The sequence below is a fragment of the Eptesicus fuscus genome, chromosome 3 (assembly GCF_027574615.1).
Source record: "Eptesicus fuscus isolate TK198812 chromosome 3, DD_ASM_mEF_20220401, whole genome shotgun sequence".
NCBI lineage: Eukaryota > Metazoa > Chordata > Mammalia > Chiroptera > Vespertilionidae > Eptesicus > Eptesicus fuscus.
In genome coordinates this window covers 71378153-71405508 of record NC_072475.1, presented here as the reverse complement: position 1 = coordinate 71405508, position 27356 = coordinate 71378153, and the positions used below count along the sequence as shown (strand labels likewise).

The 27356-nt window shown below is 40.2% G+C and overlaps 1 protein-coding gene across 10 annotated transcripts in view; it reads right to left on the bottom strand.

Annotated features, from left to right (window-relative positions):
- LOC103304301 (leukocyte surface antigen CD47-like) overlaps nt 1-26905 on the bottom strand; it is a 131202-nt gene extending 104297 nt beyond the window's left edge. For 3 of the 10 annotated variants that reach the window (XM_054714003.1, XM_054714005.1, XM_054714007.1), the window contains exons 1-2: nt 26220-26584; nt 6118-6465 (exon numbers count right to left, since the gene is read on the bottom strand). In XM_054714003.1, the coding sequence (XP_054569978.1) occupies nt 6118-6465; nt 26220-26265 (394 nt within the window). In that variant the 5' untranslated portion in view covers nt 26266-26584. Of the gene's footprint in view, nt 1-6117; nt 6466-26219; nt 26586-26659; nt 26736-26895 lie in introns of those variants that run through there. The other 7 variants (XM_054713999.1, XM_054714000.1, XM_054714008.1 and 4 more) reach the window with 6 other exon arrangements.
- Nucleotides 26906-27356: the final 451 nt, after the last annotated feature.

Below are 27356 nucleotides of genomic sequence, written 5' to 3'. Positions count from 1 at the left end.
CCTTGAGCTCTCTAAATTTCAATGGCACTAAAAAATCTACACTAATAAAAGAGAAAGATGCAAATTGACCATACCTTCATGATGCCCACCAGCCAATCAGAAGTGAGTATGCAAATTAACACAACAAAGATGGTGGTTAATTTGCATACACAGGCACCCAGAGGCCAGAGGCAGGATGCTTGCTTCCTCGCCATGGCAATGACTCAGGTGTGCCTCTCCGACCCAGCTGCTCCAAGGCCTCTGGGCAGTGTGGGAAGGTTGAAAGATGGCTCTGGCTGGAGTGAAGGCAGTGCTGATAGCCAGGGGAAGGAAGGCCCACTCTTACACAAATCTTGATGCATCCGGCCTCTAGTAAATAAATAAAGCTTAAAAAGGACTACGAACAATATCAGATAGCATCACATAGCATTCCACCTCAAGATTAAGAAAAATAAACCAAAAGATTCCATGCTGTAATTCCACTCACTGTATGGCTGACAACTGTGCCCATTACTTTCTCCCAATTCCTGGTCAGGTAGAGTGGCTCCCAGGAATATAAATTCCTTTAGTGAAAAGGCAAGGAAATGTTATTAAGAGATTGTTTAAATTTTGTTGCCAAGCTCAAGTATTATAAAACCCAACACTTCATTTCTCTTATCACTGTGTACAAAATGGAATAACCAAGAAATGAATAAATCACTCCAATTAATTTAGTGGGCCTCTCCTTCAATATATACAGGCATACCTCATTTTTATTCTACTTTGCTTATCATGCTTCATTGATGTTGCTTTTTTTACTAATTGAAAGACAAACCCTCCACCAGCAAAAGCATTACAGCTTGCTTTATTGCATTACTCATTTTGTTGTGGTGGTCTAGAACCAAACCTGCAGCATATCTGAGGTACATACGCCTGTACATGGTAAACCTTCAAAAACCCAGAGAACATCAGTATCCACAAAAGAAGATCACAATAAAAGTTACACTAAAATTCAAGCCAAATTTTAACATGACAGTTTAGGATTGTGATGGCTTTTCTGAGGCACTGAATTAGCTATAGCCTCAGTTATTTAATCAAACCCAGAATCCCTGCAATCACCCTTTTATAAGTTCTTTCCCTTGCAGTACAAGTGGGACTGTGAATAGGATGGATTTCATTCCCAGGATAGTTGTGTCACATGACCAAAGGAATTTTTCTTGGTGTGATTAAGGTCCTCAATCAGTTGACTTTTAGATAATGAGATTGTCCTTAGAGACTGCTGACCTAGTCAAGTGAGCCCTGAAAAGGATCTGTGCTCTTCCTGGCATAAGAAATCCAACATGTCACAGGGGTTCAATGAGAGGGTGGTGTTCCTTTGCTGGCTTGAAATGTGGAAGAGGCTGTATGACAAGGAATGGGACAACCTCTAGGATCTGAGCAAAGCCCAGAGCAGACATCCAGCATAGAAACAGGGACCTCAGTCCTGCAGTCACCATGAACTAAATTCTGCCACAATCATGTGAGCTTGGAACAGGACCCATATGAGAATACAGCCTGGACAATGCCTTTCTTATAGAACCCAGCCCCACCATGACCAGCATTGTGATCTACAAATCTGTGAGCTAATAAATGGGTGCTGTTTTAAGCTGCCATATTTGTGGTTATTTGTAATACAGCACTAGAAAACTAATATAAGTATCTTGCAATGCCTTCATGTCTACATTATGAACATAATGTACATCATGTTGACAATGATGAAAGCAGAAACGCTGCTGAACTTAATCTGGCCATTAAAATAAACACTAGTAGCTTACTTGGAAAAATGCAAAATCTTAAGCTTCCAAGTTATTATATTACTGATAATATAAATATAGACATTAATGACATATCTTGTAACTATTATTTACATTTAGTGTTTGTGTACAAGTTGTTTTAACAGAAACTATCCATCATAGGATAACAAACAATACTGTGAAGACAGATCTCAGTTAACATCCTGGCTATGACTCTGACTTAGAGCAAGTACCTGAAATCTCTCTGCTGTGAAATGGTAAGACCTATATCAATCTTCCAGGGTTCTTAAGGTCATGGGATCCAATATAAAATATCTGGCATGTGCACAAATAAATTTTGTCATTTTACTCCTCTTATTTAAACTGTTATGACTTCACTGAAATCAGGGATCCTGACTTAGTCACCATTAAATTCAAAGGGCCTAGTACAATGCCTGTCTCATAGTAAGCACTCAATAATATTTTTAAAGTAAGAGGAAGATAAACATATTTACATCTCAAACAATCTTGTGATGAAGATATTTTCCCCATTTTGCAGATAAATACTAAGGACCAGAAATGTTGAATTTCTGGGGGAACTAGATCATTCATAGGTTGCTAATGGGAATGTATAATGGAACAACCACTCTGGAATACAGTTTGGCAGTTTCTTCAAAAACTAAGCCTATACTTACATATGACCCAATAGTTGTACTTCTATCCATTTATCCAGAGAAATGAAGACTATATCCACAAAAAAAAAACCGTACATCATTGTTTATAGCAATACCATTAGCAATAACACAAAACAACTGAAAACAACCAACAAGTGCTATAGTAGTTGGATGGTTCAACAAGGTGTGATATACCCATAGCATGAGGTATTACTGAGGCGGGCTGGGTATTGCTACATGATGCTATTTCATGAATATATCTCAAAGGCATTGTGCTTAATTAAAAAAAAATAGCCAGTCTCAAAAGGTTACATACTTTTATATAACACTAGAGGCCCAGTGCACAAATTCATGCATGGGTGGGGGCCAGCAGGCCCGCCTTGATGGGGGCCAATAGGTCAGGGCCAGCGGGGGGCAGGGGGGTAAAGGCAGGGGGGGGCAGGAGGTTGGCCGACCAACCACATCCCTGATCAAGGTGTTGGGGCCGAACAGGGCTGGGCCAGCTGGGGGACAAGTGGAAGAGCATTGATTGGGGCCCAGATCAGGCTGGTTGGCCTCCCAGTATGCGTCATAGCCACCAGTCATTCTGGTAGTTCTGGTAGTTCCATCGGTCTAGTCGCTGGGCTTTTATATATATACTAGTGGCCCAGTGCATGAAATTCATTCATGGGGGGAGGTGTTCCTCAGCCAATCCTATACCCTCCTCAATCTGGGACCCCTCAAGGCATTGGGCCTAAACCGGCAGTTAGACATCCCTCTCGCAATCTAGGACTGCTGGCTCCTACCTGCAAACCTGCCTGCCTGCCTGATTGCCCCTATCCACTCTACCTGACAGCCTGCTCACCCACAACTGCCCCCCACAAGCCTTATCACCCCAACTGCCCCCCTGACAGCCTGCTCACCCACAACTGCCCCTCCCACCGGCCTGATCACTCCCAACTGAACCCCACTGATGGCCTGCTCATTCCCAACTGACTCCCCCTGCCAGCCTGCTCACCCCCAACTGCCCACCCCTGCCAGCCTAATCACCTCCAATGCCCCCCCAACTGGCCTGATCACCCACAACTGCCCTCCCCTCTTGGCCCCTAACCGCCTCTACCTCGGCCCCGCCACCATGGCTTTGTCCAGAAGAACATCCAGAAGGTCTCCTGGAAAGTCTCCCAATCTAATTAGCATATTACCCTTTTATTAGTATAGATAGAGGCCTGGTGCATGGGTGGGGGCTGGCTGGTTTGCCCTTAACGGTTTCCCAGACCAGGGTGGGGGTTCCTTTGGGGGGCGGGGCAGCCTGGGCTAGGGGCCTATGGTGGTTTGTAGGCCAGCCATGCCCCATTGGGGTGAGGGTCCCTGCTGGGGGCATGGCCAGCCTGGGTGAGGGGCTGAGGGTTGTTTGCAGGCTGGCCATACCCCCCAGCAGGGACCCTTGACCTGATGGTGGCTTGGCCAGCCTGGATAAAGGCCTGAGGGCCATTTGCAGACCCCTCCCTCAGTGGCCAGCCTGGGAAACCTAAGCCTCCTGCACAATCAGGCCGGCTCCATGACCACTGCCCACAGGCCCCTTCTCCAGCAGGTGGCCAGGATGGCAGGAAGCTTGGGTTGCCCCTGGCAATGGAGGAAGCATGGCCGGTGGCGACCCAATCCTCCTGCCCACTCCAGCTGGCTCTGTGGCTTTCCCATCTTTGTCCCACTAATTTGCATAACCCCTCCTGATTGGCTGTGGGTGTCATGGAGTGATGGTCAATTACCATATTTCTATCTTATTAATATAGATAGATTTTTGAAATAACCAAAGTATTGATATGGAGAACAAATTGTGCTTGCCAGGTTAGCAAACAGGTGACTATAAAGGAGTTGCACAAGGCAGATATTTGTATTAATGGGAAGTTCTATATTCTGATTGTGGTGTTCATTTGAGAAATGTACACATGTGATAAAAAGAAAAAGAAAAAGATATACATTGTTCCATTGTGAACCTGGTGGTTCTGACATTTAACTACTGTTACATAAAATATTACCACTGGGTAAAGCTGGGTAACAATACACAGCACCTTAAATTCAATCTTAGAAATTTCATGTGATTCTGTAACTATTTCAAAAAATAAAAATGGGTGCACAGCCAAAGGTCTGAGACCTCTGGTAGAATCTTCTACATTCTCTAGAACAAAAGACCACGTTCACATTTTAATGACCCCAACTGTAAGCATAGTTATTATTTTATCAAGGGACTTGGAGTACAAAGATGAAACAATCACACAGAAAATTACAAATTTGTCTTTATCCCAGAGATTGGTATTCCTTTCCCATCTATCTTCATCCCATCTTCTGGCCTTCACATCTCGAGTTTATAATCCTCCTCTCAGTGACCTACAATCTACTCCAAAATCACCTTCCCCCATTGTGAGTTAGTGAAATTTCCAATGGAGGAGAGATTTGTGATCAGAAAAGCCATCCAAACTGTACTCTTAGCCATCTCCTGCCCATTGTGCACCACACAGACACCCCTCTCATGACATCCCAGTTTCAACAACTCAGTACCTCACTTCATTAAATAAATGTCCCAGAAAGAAAACTGATATTTTCAAAGTACTTTGGTTTACAAAGGACTGGTACACAAGGGATCTCATGATGCTTTTTTAGACTGGAGAATACATAAAAGCAGGAATCTCATTTCATCCCCATGTAGTGATGGGGTAACTTGGACCCAGTGAAGCAATTTCTCAGGTTCAATAGAGGCAAATAGTTAAGTTGCAGAATCAGATGTCCTGGTTCCTAATCCTAAGCAATGTCAAAATATTCTATCAGAATCATTACCCCATTCCCAGTCTGGTAATAGACCATTTCATAACACGAAACGCTAGAAGAATATAAGGCAAATAGTTTATTCAATTGAATGGTCTGATCCCATCTAAAGCGGAGGGTCTCAAAGGCTTGTCTAATCCTGAGAGCAGTAACATATCTAGTGGTTCTAAATAGAGCTTTCAAAATAGAAAGTCAGTATGCACCTGTATGTGGTTAAAGTAAACAGCTGGCATGGCAAGGACTAGAAAAGAAAACAGATTGTTTACTTCACAGCTTTACTGCTTTATGCAATTCTCCAGCCCAAATCTGTGAAGAAAGGGCACAATCATGGTGCTATAACCAAGGCTGAACTCAAATTAATTCAATTGGATCCCTAGCTCTCCCACATATTTACCAAGAAAAAGAATAAACACCAAACACCATAGCAGGAAACTTCAAGGAAACATCATTATGACCTGATTTTTTATTTTGTGATTCTCCTTCTAATCTACTCTTTCTAGCTGGAGCATGGCTGGGATTTGTCAGCCCTTGACCAAAGTGCAGGTAATAAAAAAAAGCTACATCATTGGAAAGATCATGGAAAATTAATCACATGAAAGATAGTAGTTTTGAGAGCAGCAAACAGAAATGCAGATTAAATGACACCAGGACCTCCTCACAAGTAGAACAGTTCTAGGAACAAAAGTTGAGAACCAGATAATACACAAATAATACAGAAAAGGAGTTTTATTATGAAAAGTAGAAGAGAAAGTAAAACAAATGATCTTAAAGCTGCTGAATATTACGTAATCATTTATTAGTTAGTCATAACCTAAGTTTTTTATTCAAAGGAGTCCCTAGCCCCATTGTGCCCCATTTCTAATAGGACCAGGTTACTGCAGGACAAATTAAAGGGAAGATTATGAAATTCTTACCAACACGATATTTTAGTTCTGTGGTGGTTTCGCCTTCTCTAGTTAATTCTGTTACTTCGCAAGTGTAGTTTCCTGGGACAGCTTGGCTCTTGTCCATCATCAAAGAGGCATTTCCTTTTAGTAGTGCGTCTGGTATGATGTGTGCACTGGAAAATTCACTGATTGGTTTGGATTCATTTTTATCTCCATTGTAGTAGAAAATGTGTTTATCTCCTAATTTCCACTTTACAAACATTTCTTTCAGGCTCTTTGCCTCCACATTAGTGACTAAGCAAGGGATGAGAACAGTTTTATTTTCATTGGTGTATTCTACAGATTCGATTTTAACAAATAATAGCTGAGCTGAACCTAGAAAAGAAAAAGAAAATAGTTTCATTTCACTATAGAATTCTATAGGGTAAGGTCTTAGGGATGCTGCAAATCCTTAAGATAAAAGAGTAATGCTTCAATTGTCCCCTTAAGTAAGCAGTGCAGCTACAGAGAGAAAGCAGGCCAGGTGAAGAAGAGAAACAAGTTACTTTAATATTAACATGCAAAGTAGACACTGTTGTAACTATTCCTTATTCATCCTCAGAAGTACACAGTATACACTACCAAGAGTATTGGGAATAAATTCAGCAACCTGTGTTGGAACATGCAGGTGTAGTATTTGACTTCAGAAAGTTTGAAGTAATCATCTTTGCTCACTGATGTATGTAGAAAAATATTGTTCTTACCATGGAAATTTTTTTAACAGAAAATCAAACCAAATATTATATTCAGTCTCAACTTCTATGTTCTGCCTCCAAACAGAACTTGCTAAACCCATATGAAGTTTATCTCTATCTTTAGGTTGCATTTCCAAGGAATGTTTTGAGCTATGCTGTACTTTAATATAAAAAGTAAATTGGATGGATCACATCACATCTTTCCTTTAAGATGGAAAGTTTTAGAATCCTAAGGAGGAAACATATTCTCTGGCTATATCACATTGCAAAATACAGACAGCAATGGACATTTGGTATGCAAATACTATAAAGAGATATATACAATTGAAAGGCATTTTTTTCACTCCCACATTTCACTGAAACTAAAGAACAACAATTTGCAAGTGTATATTACAGATATTCTTTCTACCTAAAAACCATAAACCAATCAAAATAAAGCTAGGAAATAGTTGAAATCAAGAACAGATATTAATAATAAGTAGGTATAATTTATTAAACACTTTTCAATAGGATAAACAGCCAGTTCTCTTACAAAATAAAGATTGGGAAGGTAATTGCAATCACTCATCTTTCACCTAAAATGTGCAAGATGGTAGAGAAATTGGAGTTCTCTTCCACATTTTAAGTCATTTATTAACTCTTCTATATAAGTAACTACTTAGATTTCCCTGAAAAAAATCAAAGCACTAACAAATATAAATATCACCTTTAATAGTTAATCCTTACAATTTCTTCCTTTTATACAAATTGGGAATAAAACTCAGGAACATAATACATTATTATTTTATGAACATAGTATTTGATAAATGCCCATTGAGTTGAATGCTAGGATGCATAGTGAAATATGAACTAAACAATGTTCAGAAAGCCTGAGAATACATGCTACATGTCCTTTGTCAGGATGTGAACTTAAGCAATTCACGTAACTTTTCTGTGCCTTTGTTTACTCTCTGCAAGTAAGAGGATCAGAAATGAACACCAGACAGCTTCACAGAGTTGTGGTAAGTATCAAAGGAGCAAATATATGGACAAGTGCCCTCTCAACAATGCTGTGCTATACATATGCAGGTAAAACTAAAAACTGGGCAAAACAGCATTTTTATGCAATGATCTAAACCTTCTCTGACTGGGAGGTGCAAATTACTATGTTTCTGGGAATTTGCAGTCTGAACCAAGCTTGTGGTTCACAAGCTCACTTCTTCCCAGTTCTCTACACTTCTAGCCATCCCAATAGTAGGAAGCCCCAGGCAAAACCTGGACTTCCAATTGCGTTTTTCAACATCTTGGGGTTCTGAATTATTTCCCCAGATATAGAAGCATTGAAGGGGAACTATAGTGCACAATAAGGTGAGAATAAATTGGTTGTGATGTTGGAATTAGAAAAGAAGGAAAGTGTCAGAAAATACGGTGCACAATTTTGAAATGGACAAATGGATTAGCTAGTGTCCTTTCAGTGGAGATATGGGCATTGTCTGACAGATCCTTTGGGAATATCTGGTTTTGTAGGGGGCCTGTGCCTTTCACTGTGTTTTATAAGCTGTAGAGCTCCAACAGTAATACAAATTACTCCTGCCCATAGAGAGATAAACTTTGTTCTGCAATTGATTTCGACCTGGTGAAGAGAGGGTTGAAAATTTTCATTGTATTTCCCTAAGGATGTTGACCAATTGCATATATTCACTAATTCATTTCAGCATTACTGATTGCCTATATGTGTGTCTTTTCTCTCAATGTTCTTTAAAAGCCAAGATGGCCTTACCATGACACTAGCTTGCTTATTTGACAATTTCATAACTTATGCTTAGAGAATGGATTTCCTACAGAATATAGGAAGTACTGATTGTACTGCATTATTTGTGGTAATATACAAAAATGTAAAGCTGAAGCCATTTAAATAGAATTAATGCTGTTAATTAAATTCAAATAAAATTCACCTGGATAAGCCATAACTTGAATAATCCTTGCACTCTAATTAATAAATAAGGGTAGTCCAAAAATGACACTCTACCAACTGTTGACCACAACTTTATCTTCTATAAACACTTATTTAAACTCTATAAGTAATAAAATTATCTAATTTGGGTTTTCTCTCTTTTGCCTACTGCTTTCTGATGGAATAGCAAAGGGAAGAAAAGGTTTGAAATACTAAATAAAAAACACAAATAACTGACATGAGTAAGAAAATTATGAAAAATAAGATGTTCCAATAGATATCCTAATCAGATAGAAAGGTATTAATACAACCATCAGTGATGCTAGGGTTACAAATAAATTAAAAATAAAATGGAAAATTCTTTTAAATTAAATGCCAAAAATATTGAATTCTACAATCTCTGTGAATACCAACCACCAACATAACTATCTCCTTCTGTAGTCCTGAAGATGGCCATGTGGTTGCAGAGAAGGCTCAATATATGGCTCAGAATTTTTTAAAATGCAGCAAACATTTATTGAGAGTTACCTGATCTGAAACATTCTGATAGGGTATGTGGATTCAGTGTTTGGACAGGGAGGAAGTGTATGAATTTTCCTTTCAAAGCTTCCAATTCTGACTTGGGGGGATGATATGCACTTTTTATAACACAGGATTACGTAAGTGTGATCCTTCCTGTATGAGCAAAGTGCTCTGGAAGGGCAGGACAGTACAGGAATCAGTCTTACAGGTTTCTAGGAAAATGTGTGTTGCTATCTGGGGAAGAACAGAAAAGTGTCATAGACTCTGCCCACTTGGGTGGTCTTCAATCTTCTTAAACATGTTCCATGTATGCCAAAGACAACGTGATCTTGAGAAACAGCTGCTTGAGACTAGGATCCTGGCCTCAGCACCACTCAGTCTGGTCTCAGACGCAAACCAAGACCCTGCAGCCACTGGGGACAGAGACCTGTGACCATAGCTGCAGACCAACAGACAATAAGAATCCAGACATCCCGACTGCAGATTTCTGTGAGTCAAGGAGCCTATTCCCCTCCCCGCAGGCTCACGGACAGGACAGCACCACAGTAACTGATAGACCTGCCCCTCGCATGGGCCGCAGTGCTGCTATGGGAATTTGAGACTGTGCATGCACAGAGACTGGGAATCTGCAATCGGGTGACCAAACCCGAAGCCCACACAGAGAGGCAGTGCCACCTGACTTTGATTCTGGGCAAGAGCACACAGAAGTCTGTTTTACACAGCATAGGAATGGAGCTTCTGCAGACACAGTGCTACTGTGCAACCCAGTGCCGCAAGCTAACCGGGATCCTGATTCTCCAGGTGGGAGGCAGCACTAAGCACCAGTGACTTGACTCTGTTTTTTCTCCTGTGCGCCTGGGATCCCTGACTCGCAGTCACGCTAAGAGCCAGTGACTCCAATTCTTGGTGCATGTGCACACAGGGACCCTGATTCTCAGCGAGAAGCTGCAGGAAGCAACAGAGACTCTGATACTCGATTCTTAGTGCAGACACAGGGGAACTCTAACTCCTGGAACATGCTAGGGGACTCTGATTTTCTGCACACACCAACAGTGCAGTGCAGGAAGGGTCCCTGATTCTAGGTGCACACACGAGACCACACTGAGTGCTGGTAATACTGACCCTGGGCAAGCCTGGTCCCACCAACCCACAGCAGCCACACGTCTTAGTGTCGGAACACTTCAGTGACACTTGTGTGATGTGAAACTCCCACTGCACACAGCCCAGGTACACACAATTCGAAGTTTGAACCTTCTGGTGATAGTCAGAATGGGGAGATGACACAATCCCCAGAGGAAAGAAAATGAGGAGTTGCCAAGAAAGGAAATTAATGAAATTGAAGCATGCAACATGAATAAAAATGAATTCAGAGTAATGGTCGTGCAATTCATACATCGGATGGATGAGAAAATCAACAACCTATGTAAGAATCAGGAAGAAATGAAAGAGATATAGCTACAATCAGAAACACCCTGGAAAGTTTCAACAGTAGACTAGAAGAAGCAGAGGACTGAATTAGTGAGTTAGAAGATAAAGTAGAGAAACAAGCTCAATCTGAACAGCAACTCGAGAAAAAAATTAAAAGCAGGAGGAGAGCCTAAGGGAGCTTTGGGACAACATGAAACAAAGTAACATACGTATGATAGGGCTGCCAGAAGGACAAAAAGAGCAGCAAGAATTAGAAAATCTATTTGAAGAAATAATGACAGAAAACTTCCCGGATATGGGGAAGAAAATTTACACAAGTACAGAGAGTTCAAAGCAAGATGAATCCCAAAGACCCACACCAAGGCACATCATAATTTCAATGGCAAATGTTAACGACAAAAAGAGAATTGTAAAGGCTGCAAGAGAGTGACAGAGAGTTACCTACAAAGGATCCCCCATCAGATTATCAAATGATTTCTCAACAGAAACACATCAAGCTAGAAGGGAATGGAAGGAGGTATAAAAAGTGTTGCAAAGTAAAGGACTGAATCCAAGAATACTCTATCCAGCAAGACTATCAATCAAAATTGAAGGAGAAATCAGGAGCTTCACAGACAAAAAAAAAAGGCTAAGGGAGTTAGTTTATCACTACCAAACCAGCAATGCAAGAAGTGCTAAAGGGAATGCTGTAAAAAGAATAAATAAAAAGGTAAAAAGGAACACAGGCACAAAAATAGAAATGAATACAAACAAGTACCTTTCAATAATAACTTTAAACGTAAATGGACTAAATGCTCCAATTAAAAGACATCAAGTGGCTGAATGGATAAAAAAAGACACAACCCATATATATGCTGTCTACAAGAGACTCACCTCAGAACAAGGGACGCACGCAGACTGAAAGTGAAGGGATGAAAAAATATATTTCAGGCAAATGGAAATGAAAAAAAAGCTGGGGTAGCAATACTTATATCTGACAAAATAGACCTCAAAGTGAAGGTCATAGCAAGAGATAAGGAAGGCCACTTCATAATACTAAGGGGATCAATACAACAACAGGATATAACCCTGATAAACATATATGCACCCAATGCAGGAGCACCCAAATACATAACAAAACTCCTGGAAGATATCAAGGGAAAGATCGACAACAATACAATCATAGTAGGTGACTTTAATACACCAATGACATCACTGGATAAATCCTTTAGACAAAAAATCAGCAAAGATACAGCAATCCTAAATGACTCACTAGATCAGATGGACTTAACTGACATCTTCATAACATTTCACTCCACAGCCATGGAATATAAGTTCTTCTCAAGTGCACATGAGACATTTTCAAAAACAGACCACATATTGGGTCACAAGCAAAGTCTCCCCAAATTCAAGAAGTTTGAAATCATACCAAGCATCTTCTCAGACCACAATGCCATAAAATTAGAAATAAACTACAATAAAAACAATCCAAAAATCTCAAACACTTGGAAGCTGAATAGCATGCTATTAAATAATTACTGGGTTACCAATGAGATCAAAGAAGAAATTAAAAACATCCTGGAAACTAATGACAACAAAAACACAACAATTCAAAATCTATGGGAAACAATGAAAGCAGTCCTGAGAGGGAAGTTTATAGCTAGCTCTACAGGCCTATCGTACTTTCCGGCATATAAGACAACTGGGCGTATAAGATTTTCCTGGGTTAAAAAGTCGTTTTATACACAGGAAAATACAGTAGTCCAATATATCTAATCCATTATATCTAATCCCATCAATATAGTTCAATATACTGTATTTTCCAGCGTATAAAATGAATTTTTAACCCAGGAAAATCTTATACGCCCAGTCGTCTTATACACCAGAAAGTATGGTACCTCAAAAAGCAAGAAAAAATGGTAGTAAATCTTCTAACTCTACAACTCAAAAAATTAGAAAGAGAGCAACAAGAAAAGTTCAGAGTGAGCAGAAGGAAGGAGATAATAAAGATCAGAACAGAAATAAATGACATAGAGACAAAAAACAAACAAAAACAATACAAAAGATCGATGAAACCAAGAGCTTATTCTTTGAAAGGATAAACAAGATTGATGAATTTCTAGCCTAAGGTGACCAGACGTCCTGCTTTTGGCGGGACAGTCCCGATTTTTAACAATTTGTCCTGCATCCTGCAGCGTTTTAAAAAAGTCCCAATTTTTAGAAAGAATGCACAACAAGCTAGGGAACGGCGGGAGAACGGGAAGGGAATATACGGTTTTCAGCAGCCATGTGGCTATTTAGTCAGGATATGAGTTTTATATTATTTTTGTTAATTTTATAATGTTAAATTTTAATAATAACAAATAATTGTTGAGAACTGATTATTGAGAACTGCTTATCAAAGTTTGCATTGTTGATCACTTGTTAGAATTTGACCACCATTGTTTGGACTTAATGAACAATGGCATTTTTTGGGATTGGCAACAACGAAAATATTTTGTAACTGTCTCTCAGACGATACACATTGTACTGCGTGCTAGTAAGCTAGTTAAACAAGTGATGTCATTACAAATCAACTATTCAGATAATTTAGGTAAGTAATTTATTTATTTATTTCATAAATACATAAATTTCCTTGAATTTAGCAGACAGTACTCGTATTATTTATATTTTATAGTGGCGGCAAAAAGTCTAGCTCCGGCCTTGAAAGTGACACTTATGACTTACGTTATGGCAAATTCAGAGGAAAAATAATACAAGTTAGTATTGTTATTATTTAGAAAGAAATATAGGATTAAAATAATTTTTAAAATATAGTTACTTTATAACAATCAAATTAATTTAATTTATAAACTAACAATAAAATATGTTCGTGTAATTATGTACCTACTTACTGTATTTTTAAGCAATGTGTATATAATAATTTATAATATAATTTTAAATTATTTTTTTTAGATTTTTAACATAATGAGTAAGAAAAGAGGATGCAAATTCAATGATGATCTAAGAAATGAATTTCCTTTTATTAAAAAAAACAAAACCGATTACAATATAGACCAAATTTTTAATCAAGAACCACCCACCCCACCCCACCCCCCCCCCCGGGCCAAAACCAGTTTGGCTCAATGGATAGAGCACCGGCCTGCGGACTCAAGGGTCCCAGGTTCGATTCCGGTCAAGGGCATGTACCTTGGTTGCCAGCACATCTCCAGTAGGGGGTGTGCAAGAGGCAGCTGATCAATGTTTCTCTCCATCGATGTTTCTAACTCTCTATCCCTCTGTCCTCCTCTCTGTAAAAAATCAATAAAATATATTTTAAAAAAAGAACCCCTCCTTCCCCCCGGTCAATGGTGTCCTATTTTACCATGTTAAAATCTGGGCACCTTACTCTAGCCGGGCTCACCAAGAAGCAAAGAGAGAGGACTCAAGTAGACAAAATCAGAAATGAGAGAGGCAAAATAACAACAGAACCCCAGAAATACAAAAGATTGTTTAAAAATACTATGAAAAACTCTACTCCAACAAACTAGACAACCTGGAGGAAATTGACATATTCCTAGAAAAATACAACCTTCCAAAACTCAATCAGGAAGACTAAAAATCTCAATAGGCCAATAGCTATGGAAGAAATTGAAGCAGTCATCAAAAGCTCCCAGCAAACAAAAGCTTAGGGCCAGACGGCTTCACAGGGGAGTTATACCAAACATTCAAGGAAGAACTAAAACCTATCCTCCTCAGACTATTCCAAAAAATCTAAGAGGAAGGAACACTTCCAAGGTCATTCTATGAAGCCAGCATTACCCTAATACTAAAACCAGATAAAGACAACACAATGAAAGAGAATTAAAGGCCAATGTCCCTCATGAACATAGATGCCAAAATCCTCAACAAAATTCTAGCAAATCGGATTCAGCAATACATGAGAAAGATCATACACCATGACCAAGTAGGATTTATCCTAGGGATGGAATGATAGTACAATATCCTCAAATCAATAAACGTGATACATCACATAAACAAATTAAGAGATAAAAATCACATAGTCATATCAATTGACGCAGAAAAACATCTGACAAAATCCAAAACCCCTTCTAGATAAAAACTCTCAGCAAAGTGGGAATAGAAGGATCATACCTCAACATAATAAAAGCAATATATGACAAACCCACAGCCAACATCATACTCAATGGACAAAAACTAAAACCATTTCCCCTAAGAACAGGAATAAGACAGGGATGCCCACTCTCACCACTCCTGTTTGACATAGTGTTGGAAGTACTAGCCATTGCAATCAGACAAGAAGAAGAAATAAAAGGCATCCATATTGGAAAAGAAGAAGTAAAACTGTCCTTATTTGAAGATGACATGATACTATACATAGAAAACCCTAAAGACTCCATCAAAAAACTATTAGACTTAATAAATGAATTAGGCAATGTAGCAGGATACAAAATTAATGCCAAGAAATCTATGGCATTTCTATATACCAATATTGAATTTACAGAAAGAGAGACTAAAAAAGCAATCCCATTTACCATCGCACCAAAAAAATTAAGATACCTAGGAATAAACTTAACTAAGGAAGTAAAAGGCTTATATGCGAAAAACTACAACACTGAAAAAAGAGATAGAGGAAGACATAAACAGATAGAAGAACATACCGTGTTCATGGATTGGTAGAATCAACATCATTAAAATGTCCATACTACCCAAAGCAATCTATAGATTCAATGCAATCCCCATTAAAATACCAACAGCATATTTCAAAGACCTAGAACGAACTTTCCAAAAATTCATCTGGAATAAAAAAAGAGCCCGCATAGCTGCAGCAATCCTGAGAAAGAAGAACAAAATAGGTGGGATCCCAATACCAGATTTCAAGCTGTATTACAAAGCCACTGTTCTTAAAACAACCTGGTACTAGCACAAGAACAGACATATAGATCAATGGAATAGAATAGAGAACCCAGAAATCGACCCAAAACCACCATCTCAATTAATATTTGACAAAGGAGGCATGAACAAATGGTGTTGGGAAAATTGGACAGATACATGCAAAAAATAATGAAGCTAGACCACCAACTTACACCATACACAAAAATAAACTCAAAATGGATAAAAGACTTAAACATAAGACGGGAACCATAAAAATACTAGAGGAATCCACAGGCAGCAAAATCTCAGACATATGCTGAAGCAATCTCTTCACTGATACTGCTCCTAGGCAATAGAAACTAAAGAGAAAATAAACAAATGGGACTACATCAAAATAAAAAGCTTTTTCACAGCAAAAGAAACCATTAACAAAACAACAAGAAAGCCCACTGCATGGGAGAACATATTTGCCAATGTCATCACCAATAAGGGTTTAATCTCCAACCTTTACAGGGAACTCATACAACTTAACAAAAGGAAGATAAACAATCCAATCAAAAAATGGGCAATGGACCTAAATAGATACTTTTCGAAAGAAGATGGAAGGAAGGCCAAGAGACATATGAAAACATGCTTAAAGTCACTAATTATCCGGAAGATGCAAATCAAAACAACAATACAGTATCATCTCACACCTGTCAGAATGGCTATCATCAGCAAATCAACAAACGACAATTGTTGGTGAGGAAGCAAAGAAAAAGGAACTCTTTTGCACACTGGTGAAGCCACTGTGGAGAAAAGTATGGAGTTTCCTCAAAAAACTACAAATTAAACTCCCATTTGACCATGCGATCCCACTTCTAGGAGTATACCCCAAGAAACACCAATCAGAAAGGATATATGCACCCCGATGTTCATAGCAGCACAATTCACCATAGCTAATATTTGGAAACAACCAAAGTGCCCATCAGCAGATGAGTGGATTAAAAAACTGTGGTACATCTACACTATGGAATACTATGCTGCAGTAAAAGAAAAGGAATTCTTACCAATTGCAACAGCATGGATGGAACTGGAGAGCATTATGCTAAGTGAAATAAGCAAGTCAGAGAAAGATAAATATAACATGATCTCACTTATTTATGGAATATAATGAACAACATAAACTGATGAACAGGGACAGATCCAGAGACAGAGAAGCATTGATCAGACTGTCAAACCTCAGAGGGAAGGTAGGGGAGGGTGGGGGTAAGGAGGAGAGATCAACCAAAGGACTTGTATGCATGCATATAAGCCTAACCAATGGACACAAACACCAGAGGGGTGAGGGCATGCGTGTGTGTGTGGGGGGGTGATGTAATACCTTAATCAATAAAGAATTAAAAAACAAAAACAAAACAAAACATGTTACATGTAAAGTTTCTCTCCTCTGTAACAGCTCTTAAATCTCTCTCCTTCTGTAGGAGCTCTTTCCATACTTTCCAAAGCAGCCCTCTCTTCTTATTTCTTAATTCAGATTGAATCCATCAGTGATGCCAGATGACAAGCCAGAAGTTTCTAATAATCCTCACCTTAAAATTGACCTGCAACCCCCGCAATCCACACTTCTCTCTCCTCTCACCCCCATTTCTCCTCTTCATAAATGCATCCCTTTACCTGAGAGGTGGTTTCTATTTTTACCTCCCCACCCATCAATCTCCACAAGGACTTTCCTATTTGATTATCAGCCTCCCACATGCCCCTATTCCATTTACATAGGTTTTGCTTTTGTTTTTAAACGTTTAAAAACATGCAAAATATTCACCAACTTTAGAAAATCCCTCATATTTGTCTCTTGTGTCCCTAGCAACATAAAATAATAACCTAAAATCATTTCTTTGCTCCATTTCATTTTCTAAATCTCTGCCCCCTAGCACCCATCTCTCCACCTCAGCTTTACGACAACAGCTCTTGCCAAAGCAACCAACAATCCCTTGTGAAAATTTTAATCTGTATGGTTCACTTTCTATCTCAACTTCTCTACAGTTCTTGAGCCAATGGGCAGCTTCTTCCTTGTGCCTGTCCCTTGGCCTCTAGATCTCTGGATTCTGAATTTCCTTCTACTGCTTTGTTCACCCATCTCAGCTTCCTTTCCTTATTGAAACCTATTCCGTGATTCACAATGAATATTAGTGTTCCTAAGGGCTTCATAGTCAGCACTGCCTCCCCCTCCCCAGTATTTACCCATATTCATGGATTTAACTACCTACACACTTTTATTTAACCAGGTCCCACCTTTCTCCTCAGGATCTGAGAAAGCCAACTGTGTGCTGAGCATTTCTACTTGGACCTAGTACGGTTACATCAAAGTCAACATGTCAATTTTCCCTCTTTCTACCCTTACCACAAGCCCTCACCTCCGTAAAGTATTATCTACCAGTCAACCAGACTGGGCCTAAGAATCATGCTGGATCCTTCCCTCTTTTTAACCATGGATATTTTTGGTAGACCCAGCCTATTTAATAGTTCCTAAATGCAATGCGGGTTGTATGAATGAGACATTCCTCATTTCTCCCTTGAACTACTGCTATTTAAGTAGCTCTCTGACTCCAGCCTCAACATTTCCCCATCCCAGCCCCAGTGTATTTTCCACAGTTCCAGAAACAAATGTTCTAAATGCACTTGGGCACTCTTTTGCTCACTCTACTTTAACAACCCCTGCCCATCTCTTCAGGCTAAATAGTAAGTGTATTAGCATGGAATATAAGCTAGGTCCTTCAAGACCCTGTCCAGCCCCACCTTTTGTCCTTCCTCATTTCCAAACTAAGGTCCAATTATAATGACCTTCTTTAAATCCCATGAATATGCCTATGTATTCTCATGTCCGTGCTTTTGCACATATTCCTTCATGCTAGAGGCCCTGACCCTTCTCTGGGTGTATAGATTGGAGTCAGACATTGGGTCAAGCCTTAGCCCCTTGTAGAGATATAACCTTAGGCAAATTATTTAACCTGTGCACCTCAGCTTCCTCATCTATAAAATGGGAAGTGATAGTATATACCTTCTGGAGATTTTGTTAAGATTTAATGAGATAAGGAACACAAAATTCTTATCTCAATGCCGTTCACATACTTAGCAAATGCTCAATAAATGGAAGCCAGAAGTGACTGGCTCTTCCTGCTAATGCACAGTTCACATGATAATCCTGTTCCCCTTTCTACTCTACTCAACTATATTCATCTTCTCCTTATTGCTCCCATCACTCCCTCTTAAGTTCTGTCACTACCCTTATTACTAAACCTTGTAATTAATATTTGATTTAATTAGTCTCCCATTAGGAGAAAGGGTAAAAAGCAAGGACAATGTCTTCATTTTGTAGCCTACGGATTAAACCCAGGGTCCAGCAAGTATGCCTCATTACATTCCTCATGAATGTAATAAAGTTAAAGTCTGAATCCCAAGAAAGGAATACCCAAAAAATAGGTATAGGGAGGATTTCTTCTTCTTCCATATTTTAAGAGAACCTTCCACTTTTTACTTCTATAGACCTGATTATGTAACAATTACTCTATATGTATATTTCAATGCAAAATTTCAACTAAGTCAGTTGCAGGCGAGATAGAAGAGTTCCTTAAGTTTGACAGGAAGAGCCAAAGTTAGTCAACTCTAGCTTCAATTTATTGAACATTTGGTAAGTATGTGAAAACTACAAAGACCAAGAATATAACTGATAATTGAAATCATGAGCATAAACAAGATTTCCCAAAGAGTCCTTTCAAAGCAACAGAGCAGGTATCATAGAATTAAATATTGGAGAATACCAATGATTATAGAGCAAATAGTTAAAAAAGAACAAACTAAGAAAGTGAGAAGTAGTGTGAGAAGTAGGTGACTCAGCAAAGACCTCCACTATAGACATCAAGAAAGTTTCTTATTATGAACAAAATAGATGTCAAGTGTGATAAGTACAAATAGTGCCTAGATTAAAAATTACATCACTGGGTACTGTATCTATAAAATGGCAACAGGCTAGTGGGATGAGAAGTCATATTGCATTGAGAATAAATGGGAGGGGAGAAAGAAGAGGCAATTATTCTTTCATTAAATTTAACAGTGGAAGAGAACAGAGAGAGAAGGTGATATTGGAAGGGCTGAGGAGACAGGAACAGGTTAATATTGTTTTGGTTCTTCTTGTATTTATTTATTTATTTATTTATTTATTTATTTATTTATTTATAATATGGGGTAAAACTTAAGCATGTCTGCAAGCTATGGTGAAAGTACCAAGGGAGAAGGAAAGATCTAAGATATAAGACTGAAGAATTAAATTGATTAGTGTCAGGAGCAACCTCAGTTGACAAAGTCCTGAGAGGGCAGGTTTCACAAAGTGGCCTGCCTGTTCCCAAGGTTAGTCATACATCCTGCCCCCCTTAGGCTTAGAGACCCCTAAGCACAATAGTTTAGTAATCACACATTCTGCCCCCTAAAGCTTAGTTAACCTTTAAGCACAGTTAATGTGTAAGCGTAATTATCCTTCAGCAAGAAGCATGGCTAGATTATATGATGGAAAGGAATTTAGGTGGCCTCAGAGGTGTGTGTACAGGTATAGCCGTTAGGATCTTAGCCAAGATAAGGAGCTTTGTGTAAAGGTCAGTAGGAAACCTTAAACAAAAGGGTATAATTATGCTTACCACATTATAGGAATGATGTAATGTATGGAATGTAACTGACCCTGTATAAAAGTGTGGAGAAAAATAAACTCGGGATGGCAAGCGGGAAGTGCTTCTGTCCTTCCGATCCCATCCTGTTTTCTGGCTATCATTTCTCATCCTCACCCCCCTTGCAGGTACTGTTCGACTGATGCCGGCAGGCTCCGGCAGATTAGGTAGGTCTCTAAGGTGGTGGAAGTGAAAGAGGTGTATACAGGTGACCTTTTACTTACAAAGGTGAATAGGTATACTTCTGAAACTGGGTGAGAAGGGAGAACGTGATGAAGGTTACGTAGAATATTATAGGTAAGTTTAGAAATGGTGGGAGGGAAGTTGAAATAATCTACACCATACATCACCATTTTTTTGGAGTAGGAAAATAATTGTTTGTTTGAAATGGCTATTCAGGAATGGGGTAAGAAGTCTCAACAGTCACTAAGGTAAATGAAGCAAAGCTCATGAATAAAGATACCTGCTAGAAATGAATTCGTTTTACCACAGATGTTGACCACGGAATGAAAAACTGGAGCTTCCAACTGAATTGGGTTAGAATTAAGGTAAAAAAAGTGGGTTTAGTCAGATCTCTTCGATAGAGATCAACCAAGGTCTGGGGTAAAGTGGAGTGTCTCCTGAGTGTCTAGTTCTGACTCAAATTAATAGCCTCTAAATTGTAAAGTGGTCTTATAAGAAGTGCAGTGGTTGAGCTAGAATTACAGGGGGAAGGGCAGTGTAAATTCAGTAACATCCCACATTAAGGCCTTATTAAGGTACTTGGTAACTGCATTTTATGTTGATAAGAGGTATAAAGTTTGGAAATTTGTCTCTATGTCCAGGAAGGCCTTGCAAAGTGCTTGGAGAATAGCAAGGGAGCTCATATGTGGCTTGAAACAGGTAAAAACATTTTGACACACCTTGCACTTGCCCAATTCCCTGCCTTGTCTTTTAACCCATCAGTTTGACATGTATTGAAATATGCATTAATATTCTCAATCCCTGGGTTGACCAGATATGGAGTCATATACAACTGCTCCATGGGTATGGAAGGAAGTAGAGGAGGGTGTGGCTTCTAACTCCCATTTCACCTCCACATAACCACACAGAGAGGAAATCCAGGTTCTACTGTGTTAGCCTAGGTCTGTCAGAATCAAATCTCCTGGGTGCTTTGTATTTTTTACTTTAGTATTACAACAAGTTCAGCAAAATTGATTCTATACTATTATTATTATTCTTTTATCATAGACAATATAGCTCTACAAGTGAAAGTAGCTTCATGACAGCTATAGTGCACTGTATTGGGCACAAGATATAAAAATATAGAATTTTAAAATCTTGTATAAAAAGGTATGGCAGCAAAACCTAAAAGTTGGGTAAATTGCTTTATAAAAATTGTGTCGCAAAAATAACATTAATGTGTTAAAGGCAATGCCTATACTAGCCATTGTTGAATCAACATTAAGGACTACGCACAGTTTTAATAATATAAGTGATCATTTTGGATTCAGAATATTTATCAATTTTGGAAAAAAACACCTATTTTTCATCTTTAGAACCTAGCCTTTCAAATCTCCATTAACAACTCAGTGGCAAAGATAAAACATCTGCCAAAATACAGATGACAGCATGAGCAAATGTCCTAATAGTAGGCATTTAGTATAATGCTTTAACACACTGCCTCTAAACCGCTGGGGCAGCCCCATAAATAAGGACTTTCAAATAGGATAGGCAGTTGCTTCCTCAAAATAGAAACATGTGTTTAAAAGTAATATATTTTAAGGATAAAAGAAAACATCTTATTTAAAGCAAGCCAAATTACTACTATACTTGGACAATAAACTTGTTTTATAATCATGTGTACCCTTGCTTTTAAAAACTCACTTTGAAAAATAACTACTAATAGTTCATATACTTACTCATTATTTGAGTAAGGTTTTATTTATCAGTTTTTAAATTCCACTGAAAATGTTGATGTGCTTTTAATCAAAGTATAACTTGACATATAAAGCATGAGGGAGGGATGGAGCATAATAATTCATTCTGCATCTTTTAAACCAATACAGGGGATTAGAGTTTGCCTGTAATTAGATGGAATGGGCATTTTAGATAATTTGTTTTACTACAAAGATCAACTAAAACTGTAGTGGCTACCAGTAAATGGCATTTGATTACCAGTCATTTGCAAGTGAATCTGAAAGTGTTGTGTAGGAAATTAAATGAGTGGCTGGGGTGGGTTCTGTCCTGGGGTCCTGAACAAGGGTTGGACCAACTTTGCCTTCAGACCTCCTCTCTATGGGCAGCCCAGCAGACTGACAGTTGCCAGGTTTGGAGCCTGCCTGTATTGGGCCCCAGCTCAGAGGAAAAGGACATGACCTCAATGCCAATGTGATCTTACTAGAAATCTGGACTAATTATAATAATATTTGCATTTCAGTTTTGACCACACCCCTGTGGGTTTTCTGTATACATTATGGTAAGGGCATGCCCAGAAGAAAGATAGCTTCAGTCAATCATCCCTGGATGCAAGTGAAAGGTTCCACACATACAATCCCTCTTTAGAACCCAGGAGTTGTGGGCCATGCTCTCTCTAGCATGTACTCTACCTCCAGGGAGCAATCCCATGCCATTCCCTTTCCTTGCTTTCCCCACAGGCACATATCCCCTAACCTTTAAAGGTCCCCATGATACTTGCATTCAGGGAGAAATGGGCAGCTACAGCTCATCCTGGGCTCACCCCCACAACCTGTCTCCAAGGCCCCTTTTCTCTGACTTCCCAGTGAGCTACAACAGCCCTGCAATTGGCTGCTCTCACTATGTTCTCTCCCACACTCTGTTGACTCACTGGTGTCTCATTTGGAATGTATTTTCAATAAACCCCATTTTGCTTTACTTTTATTTTCTGTTGACCTTAAGCTCTTTTGTGCATCGACGAAAAGAACCAAGGTCCCAGGCAGTAACCCCAACTGGTAACAAAATCAAAATCAAAGTCTGAGTACAAATGACCATAAAAGACCATGGACTGTCTTCCTACTTCTATTGTCTAAACTCAGTCTCTCAAATACCTTAGTTTATAACTTCTTGTGCTCTAAGGATGTTAGCATCTCTTCACAGGTGCCCTTTTATAACAATATTAAACACACACAGAAATCCATTGGTTTTTATACAACAACTAGAAGCGTGATGCATGAATTCATGCACCAGTTGGGTCCCCCCAACTGGCTTGTGAGATCCGGCCTAACTAGCTATCTGACATCCCTTGAGGGGTCCTGGATTGCAAGAGAGCACAGGCCAGGCTGAGGGACCCCACAGGTGCATAATTGGGGCCCGGGAGGAACGTGGGAGGTTGGCCAGCTGGGGATGGACCGTGGGAGGGTTCCAGGGTGTGTTTGGCCTGTCTTGCTCAGTCCTGATCTGCTGGACCTCAGCAGCAAACTAACCTACGGGTCAGAGCATCTGCCCCCTGGTGGTCAGTGCACATCATTGTGACTGGTCAACCCATTAACAGTCTGCCCCCTGGTGGTCAGTGCATGTCATAGTGAGCAGTTGAGGGGCCTTAGCGTATCATTAGCATAATTCGCTTTGATTGGTTGAACAGACAACCGGACTCCAGGACACTTAGCATATTACGTTTTTATTATATACTAGAGGCCCAGTGGATGACATTTGTGCACTGTGGTGGGGGTGTCCCTCAGGCTGGCCTGCACCCTCTCCAATCTGGGACCCCTTGAGGGATGTCAGACTACAGGATCGGACCTAAACCGGCAGTCGGACATCTCTCTCACAATCCGGGACCTCTGGCTGCTAGCCACTCACCTGCTTGCCTGCTTGATTGCCCCTAACCACCTCTGCCTGCCTGCCTTATCATCCTCTGCCTGCTGGCCTGATTGCTCCCTAACTGCTCCCCTGCTGGCCTGATCACCCCTAACTGCTTGCTCCCCTGCCAGCCTGATTGCCCCTAACTGCCTCTGCTTTGGCCCCCACCATTGTGGCTTTGTCCAGAAGGAAGTCGGAAGTCTGGAAGATGTCTGGTCGACCCAGTCTAATTACCCTTTTATTATTATAGATGAGGCTCAATGCACAAAATTCATGCAAGGGGCTTGGCCCTCGCTGCTGCAGCTTCATCCAGAAGGTTGTCTAGTCTAATTAGCATATTACACTTTTATTATTATAGAGAATTATCACAGCTCAAGTGCATAAGGCCTCTATTCTGATTTTCTTTTTTAGATTATTAACTTTGTACATTAAAACACCATAAATTCTGAATTCTATGACTCTATAAGGACTTGAGCACATTGATATTATATGTAAACTAGAGGCCCAATGCACAAAATTTGTGCAAGAGTAGGCCTTTATTTCCCCAGCTGCTGGCACCAGCTTCTCTCTGGCACCTGGGGCCCGGGCTTCCCTCACAGCCCCAGCTTCGTCTAGAAGGTCTTCTAGAAGGAAGTCCGGAAGGATGTCCACTCTAATTAGCATATTACACTTTTATTATTATAGATGAGTGCTTATAATACATGATCTTAACTATTACTAACAGGAATGCTATCCCTGAAAGTAACATTATAGCAGTTCTTTCTAATCTACATGAAAACAGAACCTTTGCTTTTAAAACAATATATGATTTATCACTTTTATTCTTCAGAATAGCTGTTGATGCCTACAGTCTGATTTAGTGATATTACATGACAATTTTAATCTGGTTCAACTTGCATTCTGATCAGAAAATGGGTTTCTGAAAGCAGTATTATTTTAGTTATTTTGATAGTAACAGCAATGAGCCATTAAAGATAATGACAGGGAACACTACTTTATCTAAATCAACTCTTCAGATAATAGACAGTGATTATAAACAGCTCCAACATCCCAGGATTTTTGGAGAATGGGGAAAGTGGTAAGCAGGGTCTTAAGAGCATCTTGAAAATAGCTGAATTCACAAGGATTTATGAACTGCACAATGAGGCTAATTATCAGTTTAAATGTAATTAAGTTCAAATTATAGAATCAAATATAACAATTGTTTTGTTACTGTTACTCAAACCCAATTAGAATCTTAGAAAAAGTTAACAAAAGGGTCTTTGAATGTGAAATGTGACAGGCATAGCCTATAGAGCCACACCAAAAAATCACATGCTTTCCTCAGTTTTTATGAAGCACATTTTTTTTTTTTTAAAATAATAGTTTCCTAAAGCTTGGGGCCAAAATGCTTTTGGAATAGAAGATTACCAAATTCCACTTAGCTGCAAATTGTCTTCATATTTGAAGTCAAATCCATTGTCATTAAACTGTTCCCCAAACACAGGGGGACACTTGAATGTGCTCTTTGGACTCTACTAAAGTGGTTGGTGGGGCAGGGAGGTTGAGTTTACAGGAAGTCTATTTCTAGGGTTTAATAAATTTAAAAGGGGGGGGGGATTCTTCTGATTAAATGGTGTGTTGGAAATAAAAATTGTATCAGGTATTTCTCCCTTACCTCCTATGTTCATGTGGGAGGGCAAACAGGAAAAAAAAAAACAAAAAAAAAAAAACATCTTGCAGACTTCGCCAAAATGTGCACTTCAATGGCTAGAAGACCAGACTCTCCCACTCTCCTGCCTTCATCCCAGTGCATTTAAGTGCCTAGGAGGGAAGAGGGGAGCCCAAGAGGGGGACCCTAACAGCTGCCACCCACTCGCCAAAGAAGGCGCCTTTTCTTTCTAGTTAATTTTCCCGTGAGGTGCACAGTTTGGAGTCTTCCTCAGTGTGTGCCTCTGGAGGCTGAGAGCAGGGGAAGGAGATGAAGGGTTGTCACCTGGGGAAGATGAAGAGGAGGGAGAGGAAGGAAGGAAGGGAGCGCCTGAGTACCCCAGGGGCCTCCCACTTTCGCGCAGGGCTTGCAGGGAGCCCCATGTCCTCACTGGCCATGCTCTCCATGGAGCTGCGGGGCCGGACTGGCGCCAAGGAGAAGGGATCCACAGAACCAGGATAGGGGCCGCTCACCGCAGCTCGCCAAGCCCAGCAGCAGCAGCACCAACAGGGGCCACATCGCGCCAGCGAAGGGGCAGAGGCTGCTGCCATCACCGCCAGGGCAGAATCTGGAGCAACCACTGGCGTCACAGTCAGAACCCTGAGTTGCTGCCCGTCACAAGCAGGACCCAACGCCCCGCTGCTGGCTGCACTCTGAAGCTCTGGCCATCCCACACCTGCTCCCACCCAGCCCAGCCAATGTCGCTGCTGACAGGAGTCCCTCAGATTCCTGGACTCATTCGTACTCCCTGAGGCTCCGCGGAGACCTGGAGCCCCCTCCAGGGAGGTGGCGAATGCTGGGCTTCAAGGGCAAAGCTTTCCTTGCCAACCACCACCTTGCCCCCGGGGGTCCTGGTCCCTCTGGCCAAGAGAGGCTTGGAGTATGTGCCCTGGCTCACTGGGTCTTCACTGACCCCGCCCCTCTCCAAGGTTCCTGTCGTCCTTCTTGCTCCATCCTGGACACCAGGATCCTCCCTCCACTGTCCTCTCCTGTTTGGAAAAAAAAAAAAAGATTCAAAATGTGGTTCCAAGCCACAGTATACACAAGGGCTTCCTTTAAAAAAAAAAAAAAAATTGAATTTATCAGAGTGACATTGGTTCCCAAAACTATACCGGTTTCAAGTGTACAACTCAATGAAATATCATCTACTCTCTGGATCCTTCTGTCCCCATTCTCTCTTCCCTCTGACAACCTCCACCAACACTCTCCCCCCCACACCCCCCTCCCCCGCCTTTACCTCTGGCTGTGGCCACACAGTGGTCTCTGTTATGCATATATGGTTTTTGACTAATCCCTTCACTTTCTTTCAATATCTCACTGAATTACACAGGCACATCATTCAAACTGAAGCAAAAGACCTTGTAAAACTGCCAGTAACATTTATCCTAAATGATGGACTCTCTTGTCACAAGCCAGTGTCTGGTGGCTACTCTAAAGGGTGCATAGCCTGTCTGCGCCGTTGGTTGTTTTTCTCTTACCTGCTGGAGAAGAAAGCAATTTCCCACCACAACACCCCACTTCTCCAAATCCTCTACCCATGGCATCTCCTATCGCACTCCATCCTCATAGTAATAAAACCAGGAAATAACATTGCCACTCCCAGTGCATTA